Source organism: Sarcophilus harrisii, chromosome 2 (assembly GCF_902635505.1).
Source record: "Sarcophilus harrisii chromosome 2, mSarHar1.11, whole genome shotgun sequence".
Taxonomy (NCBI): domain Eukaryota; kingdom Metazoa; phylum Chordata; class Mammalia; order Dasyuromorphia; family Dasyuridae; genus Sarcophilus; species Sarcophilus harrisii.
The window spans coordinates 283130660-283157887 of record NC_045427.1 but is presented as its reverse complement, the minus strand read 5'-3'; the positions used below and the strand labels follow the sequence as shown (position 1 = coordinate 283157887).

The 27228-nt window shown below is 35.1% G+C and overlaps 1 protein-coding gene across 1 annotated transcript in view; it reads left to right on the top strand.

Moving 5' to 3' along the window:
• The window catches only part of PRIMA1 (proline rich membrane anchor 1), a 103956-nt gene extending 78254 nt beyond the window's left edge, over nt 1-25702 (top strand). Inside the window, exon 5 of the mRNA XM_031952329.1 lies at nt 24550-25702. Coding sequence (XP_031808189.1) covers nt 24550-24652 — 103 coding nt within the window. The 3' untranslated portion in view covers nt 24653-25702. The remainder of the gene's footprint in view (nt 1-24549) is intronic.
• The last annotated feature ends 1526 nt before the right edge of the window (nt 25703-27228 follow it).

Below are 27228 nucleotides of genomic sequence, written 5' to 3'. Positions count from 1 at the left end.
AGTTTTTCAATATAGGTAGAGCCAGGAAACTGTTGACCAGTAAGCTTTATTTCTATTCTTGGAAAAATTCATATCATTGAGGGTATGATTTCAAGGAATTTGGAAAGGGAAGCAGAGATCATGTGATTTCATCAAGAACTGGTCATATTAAATTAACTTTGTTCCCTTTTTTGACATCATAACTAGACCAAGGGAAGTAAGTGGGCATAATGTACCTAGTTTTCAGCAAAGCACTTAATGTTTATCATTAATGTCTGTGGATAAGGTGGAGAAATACGGGCTAAATGTGTAAAAATTAAATGGATTTGGAAATGATTGTATCTTATACTGTCTCACTCTGTGCTCATTTAATTCTTTTTTTCTGTCTAGGTATATATAATATAATTCATTACCTAGCAGAAAAAGTAGTTGTTAATTAATGCATCTATATCAACTTGGGGAGAAGTGTCTAGTGGAATAGCCCAGAGTTTGGGGGCTCTTCATCCCAGAATGTTGAACATTATTTTTTATTAAATGATTTAGATAAGGGTACAAATGACATTATTATAAAATTTGCAGATGATACCACTGTTGTAGAGGTATCTAACTTTGATATGGCAAAGTACAGATCTGAAAACATCTTATCAGGCCTGAGTGCTGGATCAAATCAGATGAAATAATATATCATAGGAATAAATGTAAAGTTCTGCTTCTGGTTCCAAAAAATAAATTTCGAAAGACATCTGATGAGACACCTGACTAGATAATGATTTCTGTGGGAAAAAAATAGAGCTTTGAGTGCTTGTATACTCAGTATGAGCCAGAAATTTGATGTAGCCAAAACAGTTAATACATTTCCAAAGAGTATCAAGAGAAGCACAGTGTCTAAAATGAAGAAATGTATTTTGCCTTTGAATTGCTGTATCAGTTGTGAGCAATCCCATTTTAAGAAAGATACAGACAAGCTGAACCATGTCCTTTAGACGATAATGAGGATGGTGAGATGATAATGAGTGAAGATGAGAGACTGAACACCATGCTACAGAGGGAACTAGGAGTGTTTCTTCTAGAGAAGATAACATTGCTATCATGTTTGTTGCCTGGAATTTATCTTCTAAGTATCTGAAAAGCTTCCATAGGCAGCTAGTACAGTAGCTGGAGTGTTGGATCTGAAATAAGACCTGAGTTCAAATTTAGCTTTAGACCTTTATTAATTATATAACCCTGGGAAAGTCAGTTAACCTCACTCATTTTCCTATCTGCAAAATGGGAATAATATTAGTGCCTACTTGCCAGGGTTGTCCTGAGAATCAAATGAGATAATAATTGTAAAGTACTTAGCATAGTATGTAGCACATACTAAGCACTATATAAATATTAGCTATTATTGTTATTATCATGAAATTCAACAAGCATTTATTGAGATACATTCCTTACTCTGGGAATTACAAAGAAAAACAAAATATTCCTGCTGTCAAAAAGATTCTGGAAGGTGAGGGAGAAGGATAAAAAGAAGTAGACAATGTGGACACACAAAATAAAAACAAAATATATGCAAGAGTGGATGGACTGGGCTTCTCTTGGTTGTCCTCAGGCTAAGGAACTGAGCAAATGGCTGTAAATTTCAGACCAGTAGATTTACACATGATTTAAGGAAAATTTCTGAATAGAGCTTTCCAAAAGTAAAATGGGGCCTGATGCTGAACATTGTGACTTCCCTCCAAAAAAAGGTCTTCCCATTGGATAATTGCATGGTAATTAATGAACATTGAAAGAATTATTTGTCAGGTACAAGCTGCACTAAATACTGTCTCAAGAGCCTTCAAAGTCATAGTCACAGGAATAATACTAATATTCATCATAATGTACAAAACATTTTCATCGGAACAACCCTCATGAGTAAATAGTATTTGTATCATTACTCCATTTTCCAATGAAGAAAGTTAAAGTGAAAAAAGCTTGTCTGTCTGTTGTTACCCAGTAAATGGCAGAAGCAGCATTAGAATCCAAAACCTCACCACTTCCCAGAAAAAAAAAAAAAATTAGTCTAGAGTCCATTCAATGTGACCTCTTTCTCAACTGCATCGAGTTCATTTTTGAAATTCACAGCTTCAAGCCTCTACCAACATATCTGTTTATATCAGACCAAGCTGGAAGGTAAAAGAATTCAAAGATAAAGGCAATTAATGCAACAGAATTAAAAATGGTAAATAACTAGAAAATGAAGTAGGTATTAAACGAGTATGCATGGCCTGTATCCACATGCCTGCAACTCTCAGTGCATCTCTTTAAGTACTAAACAACTCCCATTAAATCCTTCTCTCTCCCTAAAACAATCAAAGAGACACACATCAGTTTACTCGCAGAAAGATTCTAACGAAATTCACTACAGTGCCAAACCTGGGATAGCTGTCCTCTTGGAACAGCATCTAAGAATTCTTCTAGAAATTGCTGTTGATTCCTGTAGAAGAGACAGTCTTGTTTATGCTGACACTTCTCAGTGTCAATCCCTCCTAACATTATGTTCACTTCTGCCAACCAGGCTAACCTGAGCATGGTCTAGAGATGGCTTCTACTTTTGCTCCCCTCTCTCTCATCTCTTCCTGTGCCACTTAACCTTGAAAGACTACCCATCCATTTCACTGCATATGCTGGAATCACAGCTTCCCAATCAAAGTACATTTTGAATTATATCATAACACTGTGGAGCTCATTCTCAAGCATCTGGGAGGCATCCTCAAAAGAGAGAACACATCCTCTCTCAAAACAAATTTAAAACAAAACAAAACAAAACACAAGTTTAAAAACAATTATTGAAATTGAATATGTTGTTCAAATCATAAGGATTCAATTCAATAACAACAACAAAAATGTTAAATTCCCAATACCAACCAAAAAAGAAACAGAAATGTGTATTCTACTAAGGGGCAGGTGACATGTACATGGGTAAGTAAAATACAAAGTAGGGAATTACAGGGAGTAAAAAAAAGATGCAGATATGATAATGTGAAAGAGTACTTTCAGCTGGAGTGAACTGAGAAGAATTAAAAATGCCCATTGTACTTAGGAGTCTATCTTCAAAGAAGTTGGAGTGCAGCTTGTAAAATAAGCTGTTTATATTCAGCTTTGATTTTTGTTTCTTGACTTTTGAGACTGCTAGGCTTTTAATTATAGCTCACATGTTTAATAGAGATGAATATTTGAAGAAAACTCTCCTTTTTCTATTTTTTACATCATCACAGAATCATAGATTTTGAATTTGGTGGAACCTATAAGTTCATCAGATCTAATCCTCTTGTTTTACAGATAAGGAAACAGAGCTAAAATGGTTTATTAGTTTGACCAGAGTTACAAGAGTAGTAGGTATCTGAGCCAAGATTTGAACCTATGACAGAAATCCTGTCCCTCCTTCCACTCAACTCCAGTGTTGTCTTCTTGATGTCCCTTCCCAGTTAAAAGTGATATCTCCTCCTTGAATCCATCATAGTATTTTACTTGTTCTTTGTACTGATCATATTTTAATTTGAATTTTACTGATTCTTTACATTTCTCATTTTCCCTGCAAATTGCCTTAGGATAGAGACCACACGTGATACATCTTTGTATTCCCCAAATGCAGCATAGAACTTTTATTATATAATAGGTGGTTAATGTATTGATTTTTGCTGAATTGAAAGGTTTCATCTTGCAGCAATGTGCTTTCCCATCCACTTTGTTAGAAAAATTCTTTTCCATAATCAACAAGAACATACTATATGCCAGATACAAAATAATAGCTACAAAATGTACACTTAACTCTTCTGAATCTGTGGTTCTAGAAAAACCCCAAAAGAAATAGATTAAATATTTCTGTGACAAAGGAAAAAGCTGAGGGAAGTTAAGAGTCAATTGGATTTGTGCTTTGTCTGTTCTAGTACTCTCTTTAATCTGCTGGGCTTTTAGTCAGTCACTTTAATGAATTAGAGTGCAGCCAATTGCCTCAAGCCAGTGGTAACCAAGCTGAGCATCTCTCTTAAGTTTGGATTGCTATATAGCCCCAGGAGGTTATTTAGTTACATTAATAAAATACTAAACCCAAAATATGACTCAAAAGGCTTTCCAGTGTTAAAATGGTTCCTGTTCATGCTTCATGTACATTTCTTGCGAGAGTACATCTTTGAAAAAAAAAAAAAGAGAGAAATACATCTTTGATAGATCGAGCTAGATGACAAAAGGAAATTGACTTAGGTCAAAAGCTGAGATGAATCTTTTTACATAGTTTAAAAAAAAAGCTTCACAGAACACTTCACAAAAAATTATTTCATTTTATCCTCACATCCCTAAAAGGAGATGCTATTATTATCCCTATTTTTACAGATGAGATTAAGTGACTTGCTCAATCTTACATTGCTAGTGTTGGAATTTAAATTAGGGTCTTGCTAACTTCAACACTTGATAGTAAGAGAGTGTCTGTGTTTCTGTCTTCTGTGAGTTCAACTCATCAGACCCATATGAATTATATCTTACAATATCAAAAGTTCAGATTAAAAAAAATAAAAATAAAAAAAAGTTCAGATTGATGTGATTGCCTTTAAGTTCTAAAAAATCTTGAAAGTGAAGAAGGTTGTTAGGAGTTTACCTAATTTCCCCTCTCTCTCAAAATAAATAAACAAAAAATACAGGGGCAAAATTTGCAAACCATAGGCCAGAAATCTCGAGTTCTGTTTAGGAAAATTTGAGGACATATTCTGAAAGAAATGACTTATGAGCATTGAGAAGGAGAATTAGTACATAGCTTTATTACAAATAAGTCATTACAGATCAACATTTCCCTTTTTTTTTTTTTTTTTTTTTTTTTTGACAGTTTGTAGTCTGGTGCATCAGGACACTTTCTGTAGACATCATTTACCTAGATGTTGACAAATTATCTGATAAGCTTTCTCTTGCCACTCTTGTAGGGAAGATGGACAGTTGTGGGCTAGTTGATGCAATTAGTTGACTTTAAGAACTTTATGCCAGGAATGGTAAGTGGTCAATGCCAACTTGAAGGAAGCCTCTAGTGGAGCAGCCTAGAGATCTGCCTCTCTTCTTTCCCATCCTCTTTCTTTTAATTCCCCTTTAAATATATCTTAAGAGTCATAGAGTTTAGAACTGAAGGGGCCAGTTTATTTAAAGTTCTCCTTTATTACAGATTGCTCGAGATTGCAATTAATAAGCATCAGAGGCAGTATTCAAGCCCATGTCCTTTGTTTTCAGAACCAGAACTTCTTTTCACTGTATCATTAGGTATCGTCTTCTTATAATGGTTCAGTGGACCCCATTTGGGGTTTTCTTAGCAAAAATACGGTAGTAGTTTGCCATTTCCTTGCCTATCTCATTTTTACAGATGATTTGTCCAGGGTCACACAGCTAGTAAATGTCTGAGGCCAGATTTAAATTCAGGAAGTTGAGTCTCCCTGACTCCAGGGCCAGCACTCTGTGCATTATGGCACCACTTGGCTGCTCTTATTTGTCTTAGTGTTATTTTTGTTGTCTCAGCTCCCTTTGGTGTTATATTACTGCATGTCAATGATTTGGTATCTAATATACTCCAATTCTTGAAGCAGCTAGCAAGTTTAGGCTTTTTTAGTTATTTGGGTACAAAGGTTTCATGGACTTATAGACTCATAAACCTGGAGGAGATCTTAGAGATGAGGGACAGTGGAAAATAGATTAGAGTTTCAAGAACTTACCTTTTTGATTTCTCCATTTCCTGTGATCACTGAAAGTTCTCACAGCACCTCATGCATAGGCTATGGCAGTAACCTATTACTGACTTTGCTTCCCTAGGCCATGCTGTGTGCCACTCAGACTGTCAAACTGATCTTCCCAAAATCCAAGTCTTACCTTTTTACCCCCCTATTCAAATGAATAAAGGTTCCTGTTACCTCCAAGATCAAATATAAAATCCTGTTTGGCTTTTTCCCCCCCTTTTCTGAGACATTTGGGGTTAAGTGACTTGCCCAAGGTCACACAGCTAGGAAGTGTTAAGTGTCTGAGACCAGATTTGAACTTGGGATTTCTTGACTTCAGGGCTGGTGCTCTATCTACTGCAACACCTAGCTGCCCTTCCCGTTAACTTTTAAGGCTCTCCATAACCTGGTCCTTTCCTACTTTTCCATTCTTACACATTGCTCAACTCCACATATTTGTGATCACTTGACACTAGTTGTCTTGCTGTTCCTCAAATATCTGCAGAGGTGGGCAGTTTCACTGGTTCTTCCCTTGGCTTGGAATTTATTCCCTCTTCTCTTTTCCACTTCCTGGCTTCTTTCAGGTTCCAGATCAAATTCCACTTTTTCCTTTATGTTCTATCCACTACACCCCCTAGTTGGTACTAACTTTGCCTAGAGTCAACTGGGTGGTATATAGAGCACTAGGCAAGAGTCAGGAAAACCTGAGTTCAAATGCTATTTCAGATGGTGACGTTGAGTAATAAGTCACTATAACCTCTATTTTCCTCAGTTTCCTTAACTTAAAAAACTAGATTTGTAATAGCACTTTTTGTGGCGGTTCAGTTGTTTCAGTCTCATCCAACATTGAGTAACCCCACCTGGGGTTTCTTGGCAAAGATACTGGGGTTTTCTCATCTGTGGCAACAAGGTTTAGTGGCTTGTCAAGGGTCACAGAGCTAAGAAGGATCTGAGGGCAGATTTGAACTCATGAAGATGAAGCTTCCTGATGGGAACCCATCTACCATATGGTGGATATTCTACATCATATGCTGATATTCTACATAAATCATGTAGAGATAGAAAGGTTCTTACACTGCGCCTCGAATTTGAATGTAATGTTCACTACTTGTTTATCAAGTTATGAGGTTCACTTGCACAACCCCAAGAATACTCATAAATATCTCCATTCTACTTTACTTAAATTCCTTGTCCAAATTCAGCATTAGTGGGATGCCTTGATGCTTTGGAAAGTCCCCCAACTTATTTTTATACTTCTGGATTATTTCTTCTTGCCCAATATGAACAGGTGATCATCTTATGACAACTTAGTGGAAAGGCCCCTTTGTTAATATGTTCTTTTTGACCCTCAAGAGCCTGTACTTTACCCTGCCTCTTTTGCAATTAGAGGTATCAAAACCTATTAAAAACAAGGTCCTAGGAAAAGATGGATCACAGATCATGAGGAAGATCTAAGGTCTACTTCATTAGAGGGGACCATGGAGCTTTTACTAAAGTGACATTGGCTCAAAATTTGACCTTAATCTCTTTTATTGTAGGTTGGACAATTTTAATAACCATACAGGATTGTTGCAAGGATCACAAATGAAGTAATTTTTGTAAAGTATTTAGAACAGTGCCGGCATAGAGTGGGCAATTGCTATTAATCTCTTGGATCTCCCTAATTTTTTTCATCTAATCACTGAATTGTAGCCATATTTTTAATCAGGATTTTCATCTGTGAAGTGAAGATGTAAATAATCTTATTCTCTGAACCATCTACTTTTAATTGTTTAACACAAGTGTAAATACCAACTACTATCTATCCATTTATTCCATGATTTGAAAAAGGTCTTTAAATCAGTCTATGACTAGGGTAAAGTGCAGGAATTATAGAGATGGGGTAAGGATGGGATGAGAAAGAGAATTTGTTAGAATAAACACAAGGAAGGAATCTGAGTTGTTAGGATGTGTTTTACAGTAGAAATCCCAAGACTCTCCCAGTTCTATTAATGACCTATGTGAATACTGGCCTAATTACTTAGACTCTGGAAACCAGAGGATCTTAATCTATTGCACAGACATAATACCACTCAAGAGCTTTGTAGTATCATTACAATAACATTGATGGAGCTCTTTAAACCTCACCAAGCAGATTTTTCTACAAGTGCAGAGGGGATTTTCTGTTAATTTTTTCCATCACCTTCCATGTCCCTAGGTCTTGCTTTCATAGCTAAAAAGCTTTCAAATATGGGAGTTAAATTAAGGACAGTATCTCCTCTAGCTGAATTACTTCACATGATTGATTTTTTTTTCTTGAAAAGGCACTACCATGAAAAATTACTTTTCTTTCCTTCCCTGTCCCCTCACATAGAGAACATCTGGTTCCCTATCTCATTCACTTGACTCTTGACCTAGGCAAGATATTGAATCTTATTTTGAGCTCTCCTATGATGCTCAATTTTTGGTCAAGCTATTTCATGATAGAGGCATCATGGTGTAGTGAACAGAGATCTGGATTTTGTCAAGAATAAAAATTTTCAAGAGACAGTTTCTAGATAACTGAAAATCTTATCAATCACTATTAGTGAGTGGTTAACAAAAAAGGATCATTTGTCAACCAAAGAGGTCTAATCTGTGAAATCTTCAATACTTTGGAAAAGGGATGCACCTGAGCATGTAAACCACTCTGATAGGCTAACAAGTAATGAGAGAATGGAGTTTAAATAAGAAATGGGCTTATTTTAATGAGGAGGAGGGGGAGACATGATTTTGATCACTCAGTTTTGGTCGAAGAGATTGATCTATACCCATATCACCCATCTACGGTAATCTAAACAAAAGAGAATCCACTTTTCCCAGACCTGTTTGTGTAAAACACAATGGGCTGGAAATCCATCAATTCACCTAATTTTTTTTTTTTTTTTACCTTTTGCACAGATCTGAATTTTCCCTCTCATTATCAGACTGGCACTTCAGAGACTACTTGAGTAACCTATAGGGACTGGTTTCTGAATCAGGAAGTAGAAAAAAGGAAAAAAAAATCTTAGTCCTGATTCAGTAATTATTAATATTGGGAAATAATCATTTTTCTCATGAGTTCTCATGAAGAATATCCTTCAGTATATTCAGATAAAGAAAACTGGGAGGGAACAACTCTGGAGTCTCATCTCACACCCATTAAATTGGCAAAGATGACAAAAGATGGGAATAATCAATGTTAGAAAGATTTTAGAATGATGTGATTTGTTATATGGAGCTACAAGTTGGTCTTACTATTCTATAAAACAATTTGTAATTATATCAAGAAAGTGACTCAACCATCCATGTCCTCTGATCCAGAGATTGAACTGTTAAGCACTTCTGCCAGAGAGATTAATAACAAAAATAAAAGCTAAATACACAAATATTTCATATATGTATATACATATATACATGTATATAACCATCATATACACATGCATGTCTCCATACACACAGTTATACATGTGTGCATATATGTACGCACATATATATATATACACACATATGTGTATGCATACACTTAAATGTATTTACAGAAAGGGAGAAAGGAAAGGCTAAATACATGAATGTAATAGAATATTGCTATATTATAAGAAGCAATGAATAAGATGAATACAGAGAAGCATAGGAAAACTTACTAAATGAAATAAACAGAAGTATAATATACAAGATGACTTCAGAAATGCAAATAAAAAGAATGACAAAATATTTTAAACATAAAGCTGTGAAATTATAATGAGCAACTTTGACCCCAAAGAAGATGTTTTTCTCCTTTTTTGCAGGGGGAATGGGAGATTAGAGATATGAACCAGTATTGATAATGTCAGATATTTCTGATGTTCTGGTTAAATTTGTTGAACTGCTTTTCCCCTTTTTATTCTTTGTCATCCACTGGCAAGGGGATGGGGATGCATTGGAAAATGTGGGTAATATAAAACTAAGATATATTGATAAAACATGTTTTTTTTTAATTGGGAGGGAGTGGAGTTAATACTGGGCATATCTTTGAAATGTCAGATATTTGCCCTCCAAGTATAAACCTAATTAAGTTTAACTCTGTAATATATTCAATAGCATCTTAAGTTTATTTTTGAATGGCCTGAAGATGTTTGAATTAAGAACTAGGAGGTTTAAAGCTAAAAATGAGAGTGGATTATTAATAATCCAGAGATCTTGAAGTTAGTGACTTGTTTGTTAGTATGTTTTAGAGTAGATTCTTATCAAGAAACTGAAGAATTAAGAAAGAGAGACCAATTAGTATTCTACTGTAATCCAGTCTAGAGGCAGAGGCTATGAGATCCTAAACTAGTATAGAGGCTAAGTTAGTGGAGAGGGTAGAATGGATGTGAATAATATTGTGGTGGTAGCATCAACAGGATTTGGCAATTGAATGGATGTAGGGCTGAGGGAAAGGAAAGAGTCAACTGTGCCTTTGTTGTTATTGTAAATATGGGTACCTATAGGATTGTAGTGCTTTTAACAGAAATAGGAGAGTTTGGAGAAGTGACAGATTCTGGGGCTTAAGGGATTATAATGATTTCTGTTTTGGACATCTTGAGTTTGAAATCTTTATGAAATAGCTGCATGGAAATTATAGTTCTAGACCTGAAAAACTTTAAAGGTCACCTCATCAAACCTTATTTTTTTTTAATTTAATAGCCTTTTATTTACAGGATATATGCATGGGTAACTTTACAGCATTAACAACTGCCAAACCTCTTGTTCCAATTTTTCACCTCTTACCCCCCCACCCCCTCCCCCAGATGGCAGGATGACCAGTAGATGTTAAGTACATTAAAATATAAATTAGATACACAATAAGTATACATTACCAAAACGTTATTTTGCTGTACAAAAAGAATCAGACTCTGAAATATTGTACAATTAGCTCGTGAAGGAAATAAAAAATGCAGGTGGGCATAAATATAGGGATTGGGAATTCAATGTAATGGTTTTTAGTCATCTCCCAGAGTTCTTTCTCTGGGCATAGCTGGTTCAGTTCATTACTGCTCCATTGGAAATGATTTGGTTGATCTCGTTGCTGAGGATGGCCAGGTCCATCAGAACTGGTCATCATATAGTATTGTTGTTGAAGTATATAATGATATCAAACCTTATTTTATAAATAAGGATAATGAGACCCCAAAAGTTTTAGTAATAACCCAAGGGAATTGACAATATGAGGATCAAGTATAAAAGACAGAATAGGATTGGATATATGAATTTAGGAGATGTCTTTACTCAGGAGTTACAGTGATGAGTATACTCAAGAGAGCAGATAAGATCATAGAGAGATAGAATAAGAAAAAAATGGAACGTAGAATCTTGGAGAACATCCACATTTAGTAGGCAGGAATAGGTTAAGCCAGAAAAGAACATTAGGAATAAATGGCCAAATAGGTAAGAAAGAGCATTGTCGTGTCATGGTAGTCAAGAGAAAAAAATTAGTGGAAAGAGTATCCTATTTGCTTCAGTTTCCTCATCTTTAAAGCTGGAGAAGAAAACAGCAAATCACTCTAAAACACAATGAGGCATTAATAGTCAAACACAACTGAAAAATGATTCAACAGCAATAACTACTGTGTGCAGCTGCAGTGTAATTGCAAATACATGGCTGTTTTCATGTTGTCTCCTTTTTTAGAATTTGAGCTCCTTGAGAGTAAGGACCATCTTTTGATGCATATGGATAGGCACTTATTAAGTGCTTAATAAATACTTGTTGAGTAACTTTAGCAAATTCCTAGTGGAAACTCTTGTTCTAAAGAAACAAGAATAAAACTTATGAGTAATCTGGCTATGAATCAGTATTTCCTTAAAGAATTTATAAGCAGAAATTTTTGTTAGGATATCTGCCATGTGATCCGTGGGGACAAATTTTTATTTCATCAGCAATCACTACAAGTGTTTTCCTTGTTTATGCTTAACAACTACAGGTGATTAAATTAGTTGATTTTGAGGAAATTAACCTCTTTTCCAGCATGATCATCATTAATTGAGAGTGACCTCATCGAGATGTAACTCATAAATGACTCATAAGAAGTGTTGTAATTATAGTTTTGTGCTTGGCAGAAGTTACCCAAAGGTAAAGCACTGATACAATATGAAAGTCTCATTAGTGACCTGATGAGAACATGACAAATTAAAATCAACACCATTGGCCCTATCGGTGTTTTTCTCTTCTCTTGTCAGATATCTGTGAAGCCAGGAAAGTTTAGAACAGACTTTCAATCAGATAGATTCTCCTATTGCCTGGGAGTATGGTGTACTCTACTCTGTTGGCTCTATTCTTTATGATTCTATAAAAAGTTAAATACTTTGATTTCCACTGTAATTCTCAGTGGAGTTTTAACTGTTTGTTGAATTCCACAGATACTTACTAAATGTCTGTTATTTATCAGGCTTGGATCATAGGTTTGAATAGATACCAAGACAGGGACTTGGTTCTCCAAGGATTTTACAATGTAGTGGGAGATAAAACACATAAGGAGTTAATTGCAATACAAAATGGAACACAAGAAGTGAATAAGGGAATTGCAAATGAGCAAAATTGAGGGAAGAAAGATCATGTCCAATTTGAGTTTTGTAGAGATGGTAGGGAACAGGAAGGTTTTAGAAGTATTCTTGGAGTAAGTATCATTTGGCTGAGCCTTGAACAATCAGGAGGTTTTCAAAAGGCAGAGAAAATGTTGTATTAATTAGAAAAGTGTATCATGTGGTTATGGCATGGTGAATAGTCCTGTTTAACTGAGATAGTTATTATAGATTTTGCCAAAATGATGGGATAAAGGCAGGGACTCCCCTAAACTCTTCTCCAACTCTCTACAAATATCTTTAAATAATGAATTTAAACAAATTCTAGGGCAGAAAAACCTACAAAAAAAACAAAATGAAAAACATTTCCATCCCAAGACAATTCAAAGGTGAACAGAAAAGGTCTGTTGCACTAAGGTGAAAAAGAAATATAATCCAGCATAGATGGCATTAGCACAGACTCGGCTCCAGTAAACTAAAAGCATGCCTTGAGGCAACCAAATCAGTAGCAGTAGGGACAGTTTCCAGTCCTCTTAGCTTGTAGATGGTAAGGGTATTGGACAGAAGAAGATTTACAGGGGTCCCTTTGCTAGAGCCAGGTTCAGAACTCTGTTGCATTGCTCATATTTGGATTTGAGTCTTAATACTCATGAAAGGAGGAACACTAATACAGCAGAGCTTGTAGCTGCAGAGAAGGGTCACAGTTCTAGAGTTGAAAAGAGTGCCTATGGCCATTCATAAACCACTGCGTGTTACAGGAAAGTAGTAAACAAATCTCTCCCTAGAACATACAACCTTGGAAAAGTGAAAAATTTATAGTTCCCTAGAATTATCACTGAAAACACCTGAATAAAAAGCAGAAGTTTGGGATGATGTTCTCTCTGCTTGAGAAGCAGAGGCCCACCTTAGCATAGAATTTAAAGTCAAGAAATAGACTGGAAAATGAGCAAACAATAGAAAAAAAATCTGACTATAGAGGTTACTATAATGACAAGAAAGATCAAAATATGCACTCAGAAGAATACAACAAAGTCAAAATTTCTGGCTCCAAAACCTCAAAAAAAAACAAAAAACAAAAAAAAAAAAACATGAATTTGTTTCAGGCCATGGAAGAGCTCAAAAAAAGGATTTTAAAAATCAAGTAAGAAAAGTAAAAAAAAAATGGGAAAAGAAATGAGAATGATGTAAGAAAATCATGAAAAAGAATCATCAGCTTGATAAAGGATGAATGAAAAGTAATCATGATAATACCTTAAAAAATAATAATAGGCCAAATGATAAAAGAGACACAAAAATTCAATGAAGAGAAGAATGCCTTGAAAAGCAAAATTGGTCAAATGGAAAAATGGTACAAAAGCTCACTGAAGAAAATATTCTTTAAAAGTTAGAATTGAACAAAGTGGAAGCTAATGTCTTTATTGAACCGCAAGAAAAATCCAAAGAATGAAAATATAGAAGTTGTGAAATATCTCACTGGAAAAAACCACTGATATGAAAAATGAATCCAGAAAAGATAATTTTTGATCTACCTGACCTGAAAGTCATGATAAAAAAAGAGCCTAACCATTATCTTTCAAGAAATTAATTTGGAGAACTGCCCTGATATTCTAGAACCAGAGGATAAAATAGAAATTGAAAAAATGAGCCTCTTACCTCCTAAAAGAGGACCCTAAATTGAAAGCTTCCAAGAATAATTATAGTCAAATTCCAAACGTTCCAAATCAAGGAGAAAATACTGCAAGCAGCCAAAAAGAAACAATAAGAATACCATACAGCCAAGTCACGATAAAAGAAGATTTAGCAATTTCTACATTAAAGGATCAGAAGGCTTGGAATAGGATATTCTGGAGGGCAAAAGAGAGGCTTACAACTAACAGTTACCTACCCAGGAAAATTGAGTATAACACTCCGGAGAGAAAATGAGTATTTAATAAAATAGAAGACTTTCAAACATTTCTGATGAAAAGATTAGAGCTGAATAGAAAATTTGACTTTCAAATACAAGATGCAAAAGAAGTATATAAAGGTAAACAGGAAAAAGAAATTATAATGGATTTGATAAGTTAAACTGTTTACATTCCTACATGGAAATATGAGATTTATAATTCCTAAAAGTTTTCTCTTTATTAGGACAGTTGGAAAGAGTATACATAGACAGAAAGCAGAATTGTGAGTTGAATATGATTGATTATTTTTTAAATTAAATTAAAAAATGAGGAAGAAAAATGTGCTGGAAGAAGGTGGGGGGAAAGGAGAAATAGACTTGGTTGAATTATCTGACATAAAAGATACCTGAAAGAGAATTTAAAGTGGAGGGAGAAACTAGGGAAGCAAGGAGGGAAACGATGAACCTTAACTCTCATTGGAATTGATTCTAAAAAGGAATAGTTGCTTAGTTAGAGGTAGAAATCCATCTTACCATATAGGAAAGTAGGAAGGGAAGGGGGATGGGAGAGGGAGAGAGGGCTAAAAAAAAAGGGAGCACAGGTTAGGAGAGGTAAAAGTCAGAAGCAAAATTCTTGAGAATAAAAGGAGAGAAAGTAGGAGAAGTGGGGAAAATAGGATAGAGGGAAATATATAATTAATAATCATTATTGTGGAAAAGATTATTGTGAGTTTCTCTGATTTCTCAAATATAGAAAACTGAGTCAGATTTATAAAAATAAATACTGAAGTTGTATATTGATTCATGCATTCTGGAGAACAATTTGGAACTATGTCCAAAGGGCTATAAAACCATGCAATACCACTGCTACCACTAATAGGTCTATATCCCAAAGAGAGAAACAACAAAAAGAAAAAGGTTCTATGTGTACAAAAATATTTATAGTAGCCCCTTTTAGTGGTGGCAAAGATTTGAAAAAAGAAGCTATCCATTAGTTGGGAAATGGCTGAACAAGTTGTTGTACATAATTGTGATGGAATATAATTATGCTTTAACAAATGATGACCAGGATGCTCTCAGAAAACCATGAAGAGACTTAAATGAATTGATACAAAGTAAAATGAGCAGAACCAGGAAAATATTGTACACAATAATAGCAATATTATATGATGATTTCCTAAGAATAATTTAGCCATTCTCAGCAATACAATGATCCTAGAAAATTCTGTTGGACTTATAATAAAAGCTGCTATTCATATCCAGAGAAAGAACTGCTAGAGCCTGAATATGGATCAAATATACAAATACACTTTCTATTTACTTTATTTTCCATGAGTTTTTTAACCATTTTTTTTTCACAGAATGACTTACATGGAAATGAGTTTTGTATGATGATTCATGTACAACCTATATCAAATGTCTTGTCTTCTCAATGAGAAGAAGAAGAGAGGGAGGAAGAGAATTTGGAATTCAAAATTTTAAAAAATGAATATTAAAATTGTTTTTACATGTAATTGGAAAACATAAAATATTAAATAATTTTTAAATAAACACTTATTAAAAATCCACTCCAAAATTTCAGAAAAAGTTTTATCAGAGGAAACAATTACATTTGAGGAAAAAAATTAAGATAATTGGTTTTTATAGACATAACTGCCTAATCAATTGGTAAGGAAACAGTAGAATTATGGAATTTTAACTCACATTAGTGATTGCTTAAACATGGCAGCATATTTAAAAAGAGATTAGGTTATGTAAAAAGATGTCTTCCAATTAGAATATTTTATTATAAAATTATTGTAGTTATAAACAGTAATTACAGAATATATATTTAGTCTTCATATTATCCCCTTCCTTTACCTTTGAGGGCTTATAAAATTTTACTGAATTAACTTCTTTGGGCCTGAACTTTTTCATATGAAACAAGAGGTTGGATTGGATTCAACTCAATTCACTTAATATTTGTTTAACATCTGCCATCAATAGATCATGATCTTGTACTCAATGGAGAATATGGTGGTGGACAAGTTGAAATTTGCTCCATACTCTGAACCATTGAGAAGATTTCTGTTTTCTGGAAACACCCAGAATAAGTCATCTCCTTCAGTAGTTTCCTTTCAACAACTAAAAATCTGTTAGTAGTAAACCTTTAGCAACACCCAGAAGAAGGTTCTAAGCACCTTGAAAATTGTTCATTCCTTTTTGTTGTCCCTAGCACCTGCTTCCTACTTCCATTTTTATCCCTTAATCTTTATAAGAGTTCAAATCTAGTAACTATTAACTATGTGAGTCAAAAATTAATAAATATATGAATAAACAAAAGACTAGGTTTATGTCAGTGAGTGAATATGCATGTTAGGATTTATTAACCTTATTAAATGATAGATTTAAGAAATTCATGAAAATTTGATTTCTGTATCTTTTGACAATTTATCCAAGTTTCATCTCTGATCTTAAAGCATTTTCAGATTTGGGACAGTTGTAAATTGACACTATCCCACCTTACCTCATTATTTTGCCAGTTCGCTATTTCAGTGCTCCCCATTCCTGAGACCAAGAAAACAATACAAGCTTGTATAAAACATAAATTAATGAATTGATGAATGAACAAAATGCACTTAATTTGTACATTTAGAAGTCTAAGATTAAGTGTTTCTAACCAATCAAGTCACTCATAAGTGAGGATGAGTAACTTGGAACCAGTTGGAAGCAAGACAAAAAGTTAATAACTATAATCCAGTGAAAAGTAACATTAATTCAAAGGAAAAAATGTTGAAAAGTTCTATGAAATGTTTAAAGATAAAGGGTAAGAATACTAATATATTTTGTGTGATGTGGAGATAAAGGTGAAGATTGGAGTATACCAGCAAGGTTTCATGCTTTGAGAGACTATGTACTGCTTCTATGGTCTGATGCCCTCCCATAGTGAAACCAACTCCAGATTATCCAAAATAAAAGAAGGAGAGATGGTGTAAACAATCCTCAAACGTAAATTTAGTGATTTATTTCAATAACCTTGCCAATATTTTTAAAACTATAATCACTAATATAATAAAACTGAGATGTTTTTATTTCAATTGGTTTTAATTGTTTTATAGGTTATGCTATTGCATTAATTGTATGATATAACACATCTTATTTAGTAAGTAGTCAAAAGTCATTGAAAATATTAAACAAAAGTATTGCAATAAGAAGCAAGATAAATCTGGGAACAGAGTATATCATGTATCATAAGAAAGTGAATTTAAATATGTGTTAGTTTTTATTGTCAGTATCCAAAAATACTTTTAAAAATGAACTGTGATTTCAATGGAAAAGGAAATTCTCATCTACAAATTGTTCTGCTCTTCTAGTCTTAGAAAGTTTCCTAAGACACTGAGAGATCACATGACTTGCTCGTGATGACAGTCAGTATCACTCTGAGACAGGACTTAGCCTGAAGTCTTCTAACTTTGAGGCCATTCCTCTTCCCCTTTTGTTATGATACATTCCCTAAAGCCCAGATTCTAAAATTGGGGTCATGATTCCATGGATCTTGTAACTGAATATGAGGGTCACAAAATTATGGTTTGTCATCAATGTTTGATTTGCATACCTATTTTACATATCTATATAATGGGGTCACATGTGGAAAAAGTTTAAGAAGCCCTGTTCTAAAGTACTTGTTAAGAAGCTGTTTTGTCAGGGGCACTTGCTAAGCTATCTATATAAAGGGTAAACTATAGACACAAACCCAGAGAAAACCTACAGACAATTACTTAGTATGGAATACATGATGATGATGCAAAGCTAACACATAGGGAAGCAAAATGGTTTCATGCAATGGTTCCCAACATTTTGGAATAATATGAGAAGTTTTTTTTTTTAACAATTAAAAAGTTAATAGATCCTTACATGATAATAATAGTGCTGTTATTGTACATTGAATGAGGAATACAAGCTGAGAAAAAGCTATGAAAAATTCTGCAATGCCCTACTTATCAATACAGTGTTAATATACATTTGGAAAATACACCTGCATACAATGTTACTCAGGCTACAGAAGCTATATTTACCTATTGTATGGAGTTATTCTGTATATTTGGTTGGTACTTATTAAAAAATCAATCTGACAACCTTCACAATAATTCTGTGGTCTCCCAGAAATCCTCAGCCCATAGGATGAGAAACCATTGGTTTAATGGCAAATTATATAGGCCTATATATAACTAATTAGCGTAGATTCTAAACCTTTTCTATAATTTACTTTATCACAGATGTTCTCATGTTCATGTCACACTTACCTTCTTCATGAGGACTTTCTTTGTGTATATGTTCTCCATCTATGCTATCTTTCCCCATTTAGAGATTATGGGGTTCTCAGAAAAATATCATCTGATATATAGAATCTTAATTTTTATCTCAAATTGGTATCACTGTGGGAGGGAGATCACAGATACAATCCACAATTTCTCAGAATATGATCTCTTTGTGGCATAGTCCAATCTGCATCCTCACCTCTATAGCATATTAAATGTACTGGTATTCTTACTCTTTATCTTTAAATGTCTCAGAACTTTTCCAGGTTTTTTTCCTTTGCATTAGTATTATTCTTCACTGTATTATAGTTATGATGGATAGATAGATAGATGGATAGATAGTTCAAATTCTGTCCTGATATTTACTAGCTTTGTAGTCATGGGCAAGATGTTTACTCTGTAATCCTCAGTTTCCTCATCTATAAAATGCTAATAATAATATATATTGGACTCAAATATTTTAAAATTACTTCTTATAGTCACAAAGATCTGGAAACAAGAGGTGGGCTCATTATTTGGGAAGTGGTTAGATGAATTGTGATTCCATTACTATAATGTAATATTACAACTGCCACAAAAAAACAATGACTATTAATAATACCTAGAAGCATAGGAAGCTGTATGAAATGATGCAAAATAAAATAAGCAGAACCAGATCAACAGTATGCATAGTGACTACAGTGGTGTAAATGGAAAGAACAAAATAAAACCAGATGCTGTATAATTATACAAGCTTGTCCCAAAGGAAGAAAGAAGATACATTTCCTCCTCCATCTTAGAAGAGGTGGATGCCTATCGGTATGGAACATTAAATATACTTTCAGATTCAGTCATCATGTTGGTTCACTTTACTGGATGTTTTCCCCTCCTTTTTTGCTCCTTGAATCTTTGGAGATAGAGAGTGGCATGAGGATGAAGGTATACATTTGGAAACTAAAGAGATGTAAAATAAAAGCTACAATATAGATTGTGTGTTGTGAAGTCCATGTGAGATAATTCAGGTAAAATATTTTGCAAATGTTAAAGTGTTATAGAAAATGTCTATTATCTTCATTATATAGTTTCATATATTTGTTTGTTATTATTACTATAAAGTTGTCCATCTCTTAGATGTATAAGCTCCTTAATAGTGAGACTTCAGTCATATTTGTAAGTATATTCTTGGAACCATAGACAGTGCCTTGCACTTAACCACGCATTTGATAAATGTGAACTTGAATTGACTAACAGAACTAAATTACTCCAAAAATATTGAGCAAATCGCTAGAAAAGCTGAACATTACAATTGTAGCAGTTGTAAGACTCATATTCCTTTCTCTTGGTTTTAGGAACCATGTGATTTAGGGAACAGTTGGTGGAGCATTCTTTCTCTCACCTCTCAGGTGGAAATGCCTCTTCATATATGTGCTGGAATAACTAAGGTGCTCCACAGGGTTGAAAGCATGCTGTTTACAGAGGCATCTCTGTATAAAGTATACATCAGTCTCCTGAATGGGAAATTAGGCAAAGATCGGGTACAAGCCTGATTTAGAAAATCAGAAGTTGTTTTTTTCTGAGCCTCTGAGTGAGTATGACATGAAGTATATTTCCACTTATCCCTTTACTAACCCATACTATCCATCTCACCATCCCCAAGAGACGAGCCACAGAAGGAATGTATGAGCTATGGCCCATCACATCTATTCAATCATTTTAAAGTGCCTCTTAGCTACATATTGAGATTACAGAGGAGACAGTGGTACAAAACCAGCTTGGTGTCCAGGAAGGGAAAAGGGGTTGTTGTTGGAAATGAGTCAAATGAGTGACTTTGAAGAAAACAAAGAAAAAAAATAAAAAAATAATTTCATATCATGTAGAGAAAGACTATTGGGAGAAGATGTCATAATGGAAATTCATTGCCAAAAGATTATGTTTTATTCCTGGCTCTTCTATAAATTTACAATATTCATGGATATGTGAAATCTCTTCCCCTCTCCAGACTTTGTTTATTTTCTCTATAAAATTGAGGACAATGGCATACAAGATTTCTAAGGTTTCCCTCTGTCTCTAGAATTATAATATAATAATGTGAGAAAAGATTATAAAAGGAGGTTTAGAGATGGTCTTTCATTCTACTTTCATGGGCAAACATTACTTCAGATTTGATTTAAGTGAAAACAAGCAAGACCGAAACCTTAGGCATTTGTGAGTTAGTTGTAAATCTAACCCTGGCCTATTGGCAATTTCTTCAGTCTGCCTTTGACTACACAAAGCTAAGGAGCCAGACCAGACTGCATGTTCCAGATGCAGAAGGGAATTTTCCACCAGAATTACTTCTCAAATTTATGCTGATCTTCTGACATGTGGCACCACAGTAAAAATAAGCCATGGCAGTAGAAGACTAAGTCAAGTTTTCAAAGGACCTGAATTAAGGCTTCATGCTCTACTTGAAAGCTCAGAAGAGCAACATTTTAGAATACTTCCTTTTAAAAAATCTTGTATCCAAAGAAACTCGAGCTCTCCACAGTTTCTTTTCATCCTTTTTATTTCTGTGAGGGCATAAAAGACAACTTATTGACCCTAGTATAAAAGACTAGCTTAGAATAAGTTATGCAGTAGAAATAAGATTGGGAGCCCAAAAGCCTGTTTTTTTTTTTTGTTTGTTTGTTTGTTTTTATCTTATCCCCACTACTTACAAACTATGTGACCCTCCTTAAGTCAAGTCAATTATCTTTAGTGGGGCTTGATTTCTTCACTGGTTAAATGAGTTGGGATAAATGAATGCTAAGGGTCCTTCAAAGTCTTAACACCCTACATTCTAAAATTTAATCTCTGATTAGATCTTTCTTCCATTTCTGTTGTGGGATCTAAGATCCCTTCTGACACTAGTATTATATATTCTAATATCCCATTCAACTCCAAAATTTATTTTTATACTCTATGTTCCAAAGTTCTTTCTGACTCTGACAATGTTTTAGGCCCTTTCTATGCTAGGCATCTAGGTCTCACAGTGGATAAAGTGCTGGGCCTGGAGTCAGGTAGACCTTAGACTGGTGTGACCCTAAGTCACTTAAACCTGTTTATCTCAGTTACTCATCTGTAAAATGAGCTGGAAGTATAAAAGACAAACTACTCCAATATCTTGGCCAAAAAAATTCCAAATGGGATCACAGAGTCAGATACAACTGAAAAATGACTTAAAAAATGATATCATGGGGTTCCAAAGCATGAAATTGTCTAACCCCTGCCCTGAAGGAATGTATATTCTAACATCATTTGACTTGAAGCCCCAATTTTGCCCTGTGATTCTACTATCACATAAAAGCTATAGACAAGGGAAATAAGATTCCCCTACCCAGATCATAGTGGGAGACAACAATGAAACAAATAAAAATCTCTGACCCCAAGATACAACCATTTTCTGGACTTCAATTTCTTTATCAATTATGTAGGGAAAATAATACCCGCTCTAGTTTTCTATATTGTGATCAATAGTCTTTTCTGACTTCATAAGCTCAAAGAAGATAATGATATAAAAGTGCTTTGAACAAAGTATTAAACACTATAGAAGCTACTTTGATGAGCATGAGCCAACTGATATGCATTAAAGGAAGGATTAGTGACCCCAAACTGCTATTAAGAAATGAATGGGATTTATTTTCTTGTTTATTTCCCCTGTGGTATTCCAACTGGAACTGAAAAGAGAAAATAATTTTCTTCTCTCTGTGTGGGCAAATATGCTGATGGGAACTTTTATGCTGATCATTCAATATCATCAATCTAACTGATAACTCATTTTACTGTACTTTCATCCATCTGTGCTTAAACCATTGTACCTTACCAGTGTCTCTCAAGTGGGAATGAGGATGCCCAAGATGGACTTTGGGGAGCTTTAAGAGAATAGGTGCTACAAGTTCCTGAGTAACTAGATTTTAGTGAGAGTGGTTAATTTTAGTTTGTTGTCAGTACAATTGAGAAAATGGTCAATGCAAATATCACTAGGAGAAGGCATTGTGGGTAATGAAAATAACACTGAACTTAGAGCTAGGAGGCCTGGGCTTGAAATGCAGTTTTATTATTCAATAAATATAAGTGATAAAGCTAGGAAGTCAGTTTAATCATTGAGCCTCCTTTTCCTCATTCTCAAAAGGAAGGGAATATCCAATGCATGAGCAAGGAAAAAAAAGTGAAAAAGAGAGAGAGCAATAAACAGTCAGTAAAAGGACTATATGCTTCATCATGAACCACTCTTGCAAACTAAAAATAAGCGAGGTTCCTATTACTTAAGTGTACCCCATGTAGTAAATATATGGGACAATATGGCTACAAGATGATCGGCAGTGATAAATCATTTGGGATTTCCAGCAATGGAAAGAATGACTGCAATGTGAGAGCATAGATACATTGGAGGAAAAGGAAGGAGTTGTATGAAATGATCTCTAAAGTCCTTTCTTGTTTATTTGCTTTAAAACTAAGTGTAGTGTGGTGCAAGACTGCTGTATCTGGACTCAAAGAACCTGCATTCAGATGTCTTCTCTGATCATTTATTGCCCATGTGGACTTGTACAAGTCCTTGCACATCCATATCCCTCAATTTTCTCATCTGTAAATTAAGGGGTTTGCTTAATTTGAGACCCCTTCTTGCTCCATGGTTCCAAGATCTGAGTCACATTTTGTTATTCCACGCACTATTTGTGTGACCTTGAACAAATCATCTAACTCCTTTGGATCTTGTTTTCTCATCTGTAAAACATAAGGGAAGGGGTTAGACCAGATCTCTCAAGTTTTTATAATGATCCTATCAGATGTTGTCTTTGCCTTCAATCTCAGGGAAAAAGTCAAATATATACATATGCTAAATGGAGAACAACATACTAAGTTGAGATTATTATTTAACTGTGACAGTGCATGGTATTAGATAGCAAGAGACAATAGTTTGGGGAAAATTAGGAAGTGCAGGAGATAGAATGCCAAGCCTGGAGTCAGGAAGACTCATCTTTCTGAGTTCAAATCTGGCACTTAATAATGTGACCCTGGCCAAAGCACTTAATTTGCCTCAGTTTCTTCATCTGTAAAACAAGTTGGAGAAGGAAAAGGCAAACCACTGCAGTATCTTTGCCAAGAAAATCCCAAATGAGGTTGTGAAGAATAGGAGATGACTGAAATGACTAACAATTAAAGTTTGGAATATAGTCAGAAAAGTCTGAGAAAACTTCAAAGAGGGAGTTAGGCCTCGAACCATAGGTAAAATTTAGAGAAGTAAGGAGATGAAGATTAGTTATGTTTCTGTCCTTTTGCATCCCTCCTTCTCATCCTTTAAATTTCACTCTGATGATAAAGGGTAGGATTGTGAGACTCAAATGTAAACCCTCAACGGATATCCTACAAGGACATACTTGAGAACCACTGGTACATACTAATTATATTTTTCTTGGCACTATTATGATTTTTTTTCCTCTATGACTCTATAGCCAAATCAAGGTAAGAATGCCTTATGCAGCAACTTGGTACCTTAATGTTGTAAGAGAATTAGGCAGTCTTGTGGAAGGATTTTGGGATTAGGAATTAAAGGATTTGGGAATCAGACTTGCTTCTAGTCCTCACTTACTGTGTGCTTAAGAGTACATCAGGTCCCCTTTCTATGCCACAGTTTCCCATGTAGGAGGATCAAATAAGATCTAGCATGTAAAGAAAACACTTTGTAAACCAAAGAGTGCCATCTGTTAGGTTTGTTATGAACTAATCAGAGTCCCATTCAAAGGGACCAGCATGAATGCTTATCGAGTTGCCATGAGTCTCTATGAGGCTGAGAAATACAATGATGCTTTAATAAGACTCCTGGAACAGGAAACATTTCCCCTCTCCCATCCAATATGTTCATATATAGGCTTAGTAAAGGATTTCCCCCTTTCTCTGGACCAATGTTATCCTCTGTGAAATGAAAGGGGTTATATTGGAATGGTTTGTCATATCCCTTCAGAAGTAGTGTAAGAGAGAACACCCTATGAAATTCACAGGGTACATCTTAGAAAATTATGTAATGTTGGGTTAAAAACTAGGAGTGTCCTCATAGTTTTCGAGTTCTAAGTGCCCCAATAAATAATTTCCATGTTTTTCTCTTGTCCCTTTTTTCTCCCCTCTTCTCCCACTTTCCACTTCCCAGGAAACCACTAAGAAAAGAAGAGAATGGAACAAGTGGAACCGAATATGCAATGACCTCCTCTCAAAACAACAAAACAGTGGATGTAAATAATGCGGTTGTGTAATCCCTGCTGACTCCCAGACAGCCTGACTGGAGTGAGATCTCCTCAAAGCACATAGGGATACAGGAAAAAGGGAGGGAGCAAAGACACAGCAGGTGACTGCTTGGTGGGCCTAGGATTTAATTTCCCAATTCTTGCACACCTCAAGCATTCAAAGAGAGCAACCTGACTGCTTTTCAAGACTTTGCTGAAGGTCTAATGAAAAGGAATTTGCCTGCCAGCCAGAGGCAGCTCAGAGAGGAGAATATATAGTTAGAAAAGGACCCTAGAGATCACACCTCATTTTACTGAGGAGGAAATTGAAGGCAAGGGAGTTAAGTGATTCATCCAAAGTCACACATCTTAGAAGGAGGGGCAATGTTGGAATTGCAACCCAGATTCTCTTGCTCCTAATACAGTGATCTTCCTCCTATGCCCAGAATGAGGCATGATGACCACATGTAATGTCTGTCAAGGGGACAAACATCAGCATGCCTCAAGCTTCTCTCTTGTCAGGCTTGCCGTTCTCATTTTTGTTTGATCTTCAGTTAGCAAGAGCTACTGACAAAAGAGGACTTGCTGGCCTTGGGAATTTAGAATGGGCATTCTATCCTACTTGCTGGTTACATTCCTCTGGCAAGGCAATAGCACCCTCCACTTCTTTATCCTTTAGAGGGAAGGCATCTATGAGTGTATACTATCTGCCCCCAACCTGCATGCCCTCACAAGCAAGGCTGGGAAATATTATCAGCAGTCTGGTGACTATGCAATTTCCAGTGACCCAAGGTCCTTCGATCGCAACAGGCCTCCTTCAAGTGTTGGTATGACTGTGAGAATTTTCATTTTTTAAAAAGGTGCTTTCAATACATTCCTCCTCAAGAGCCTCCATGCTTTGCTTTGGGTTTCTGTCTTACCTTCTTTTTTCTTCACCCCAGCACAATAATTGAGTTCCTTGTTCTTCTGCAGCTCTCTAAGTTTGTACTCTAAGGACCCACTGCACAGCTAGTTCTTCATGAAACTGCCTGATGAAGGAGAAAAAAAAAAGAACAAGAAACTTGTTTACATTAGTATGGATAAACAGCTGTGTTCATGGTCTCAGATATGGAAAGGATGAGCCAGACCAGAAACCAAAGTTCTCTTTCTATTCTTTGGGTGAGCTGTTGAATAGGGGAAGGTCCCTTTCCCCACTTAGTTGTTTTGGTTTTGGTTTTTAATTTCTTTGCATATTTTCTCAATCATTAAGAACTTAATAGACCTAGCTTGTAGTTAGTGTTGTTTGTGGAAAGACAGGCAAATGATTGTGAGCTCAGTTCTCTGACTGGCTATGATGGAGGCTGCCTATTGTGCCCAATTCTGCATGGGAACTTTTGGTCATATTTATGGGTGGTATGACTGATGCTTTCCCTAGAGCCAAGATGCCACTAGGACTGCAAATACCAAGGCGTTGAGTTGTTCCCTCACTATAAAACAACTAGATCTGTTCCCCAATACTGGAAGTCTTCATTTGGAAACTGGCTAACCATTTGGGGATGTTGTAGGGGAAATTTATGATTTAGCTACCTGTTGAAGTAGATGACCTTTGCATATCCTAACTCCAGAACTCCGTGATTATGAGATAGCCTTGTTTTGGCTCCCTCCCTCATCCACTAGATATTTCTCTTTCTATCACTGATAGAAAGTTCTGAGAGTTGATTTGCAATATGGAGGGAGGGAGAACTGGTCCCATATGCTGATTTCTTCTACCACTGTGAAGAGTCAATAATATTCAACAATTGTGGCTCATGTCAACCATAGCAACCCCATTACTGAAAATAATTGCCAATGGAATTAATACATGTCAGTATACACTCTACTTTGCATTATATAATGTTTTATTTAATTTTTTAATTATTTAATATTTAAATTTACTACCCATTAGATTGTAAGCTCTTGAGGGCAGGAGACTTTCACATGGAGCTGAGTATCAAAAAATCATTCATGCATTGAACATTTATATATCAGTCCCATGTGGTAGTTGTTTTATCTTTGAATATCTTTCAGAATCCACCACAATACTTTTTATAGAGCAAAGTGTCTACTAATACAGAACCAATCATTTTACTGTGTATTTAAGGTAATCATCACTGGGTTGAAATTTAGCATCCAAATTAAAGGTATTTCTAACTCTTTCTGACTTAGAGCATCTTTCTCTATGAATAATGTTTCACTCTTAAACACTCCATGTTTAATATCATCTGACACATACTTGTGGAAAAATATATATTTGCAAATCTAAATAAGTTGGACCTGATGTACCAGTAGCAGTGTGGATTGGCCTTTCCAGAATGTAATGTGCTCTTCTGAATGAAATAATCCTATTACTTTTAAAGGTTTCCTTTAAGTAAAAAGAGGAATATGGTGACCTTTGATCTTAATTATGTATTATCAGTCTCATAAATGAATAGATGCTTGTATGTATAAGGAAAGTGCATCAGGCAGAATCTAAGCTCTGAATTAACTCCAATTACATTCAGGTAGATACTTTATAAACCTGTACACAGAAGACTCCTCTAGTTCACCAAATATATTTGTTGTTTTAAAGATTAAGTAATAAAGTACAG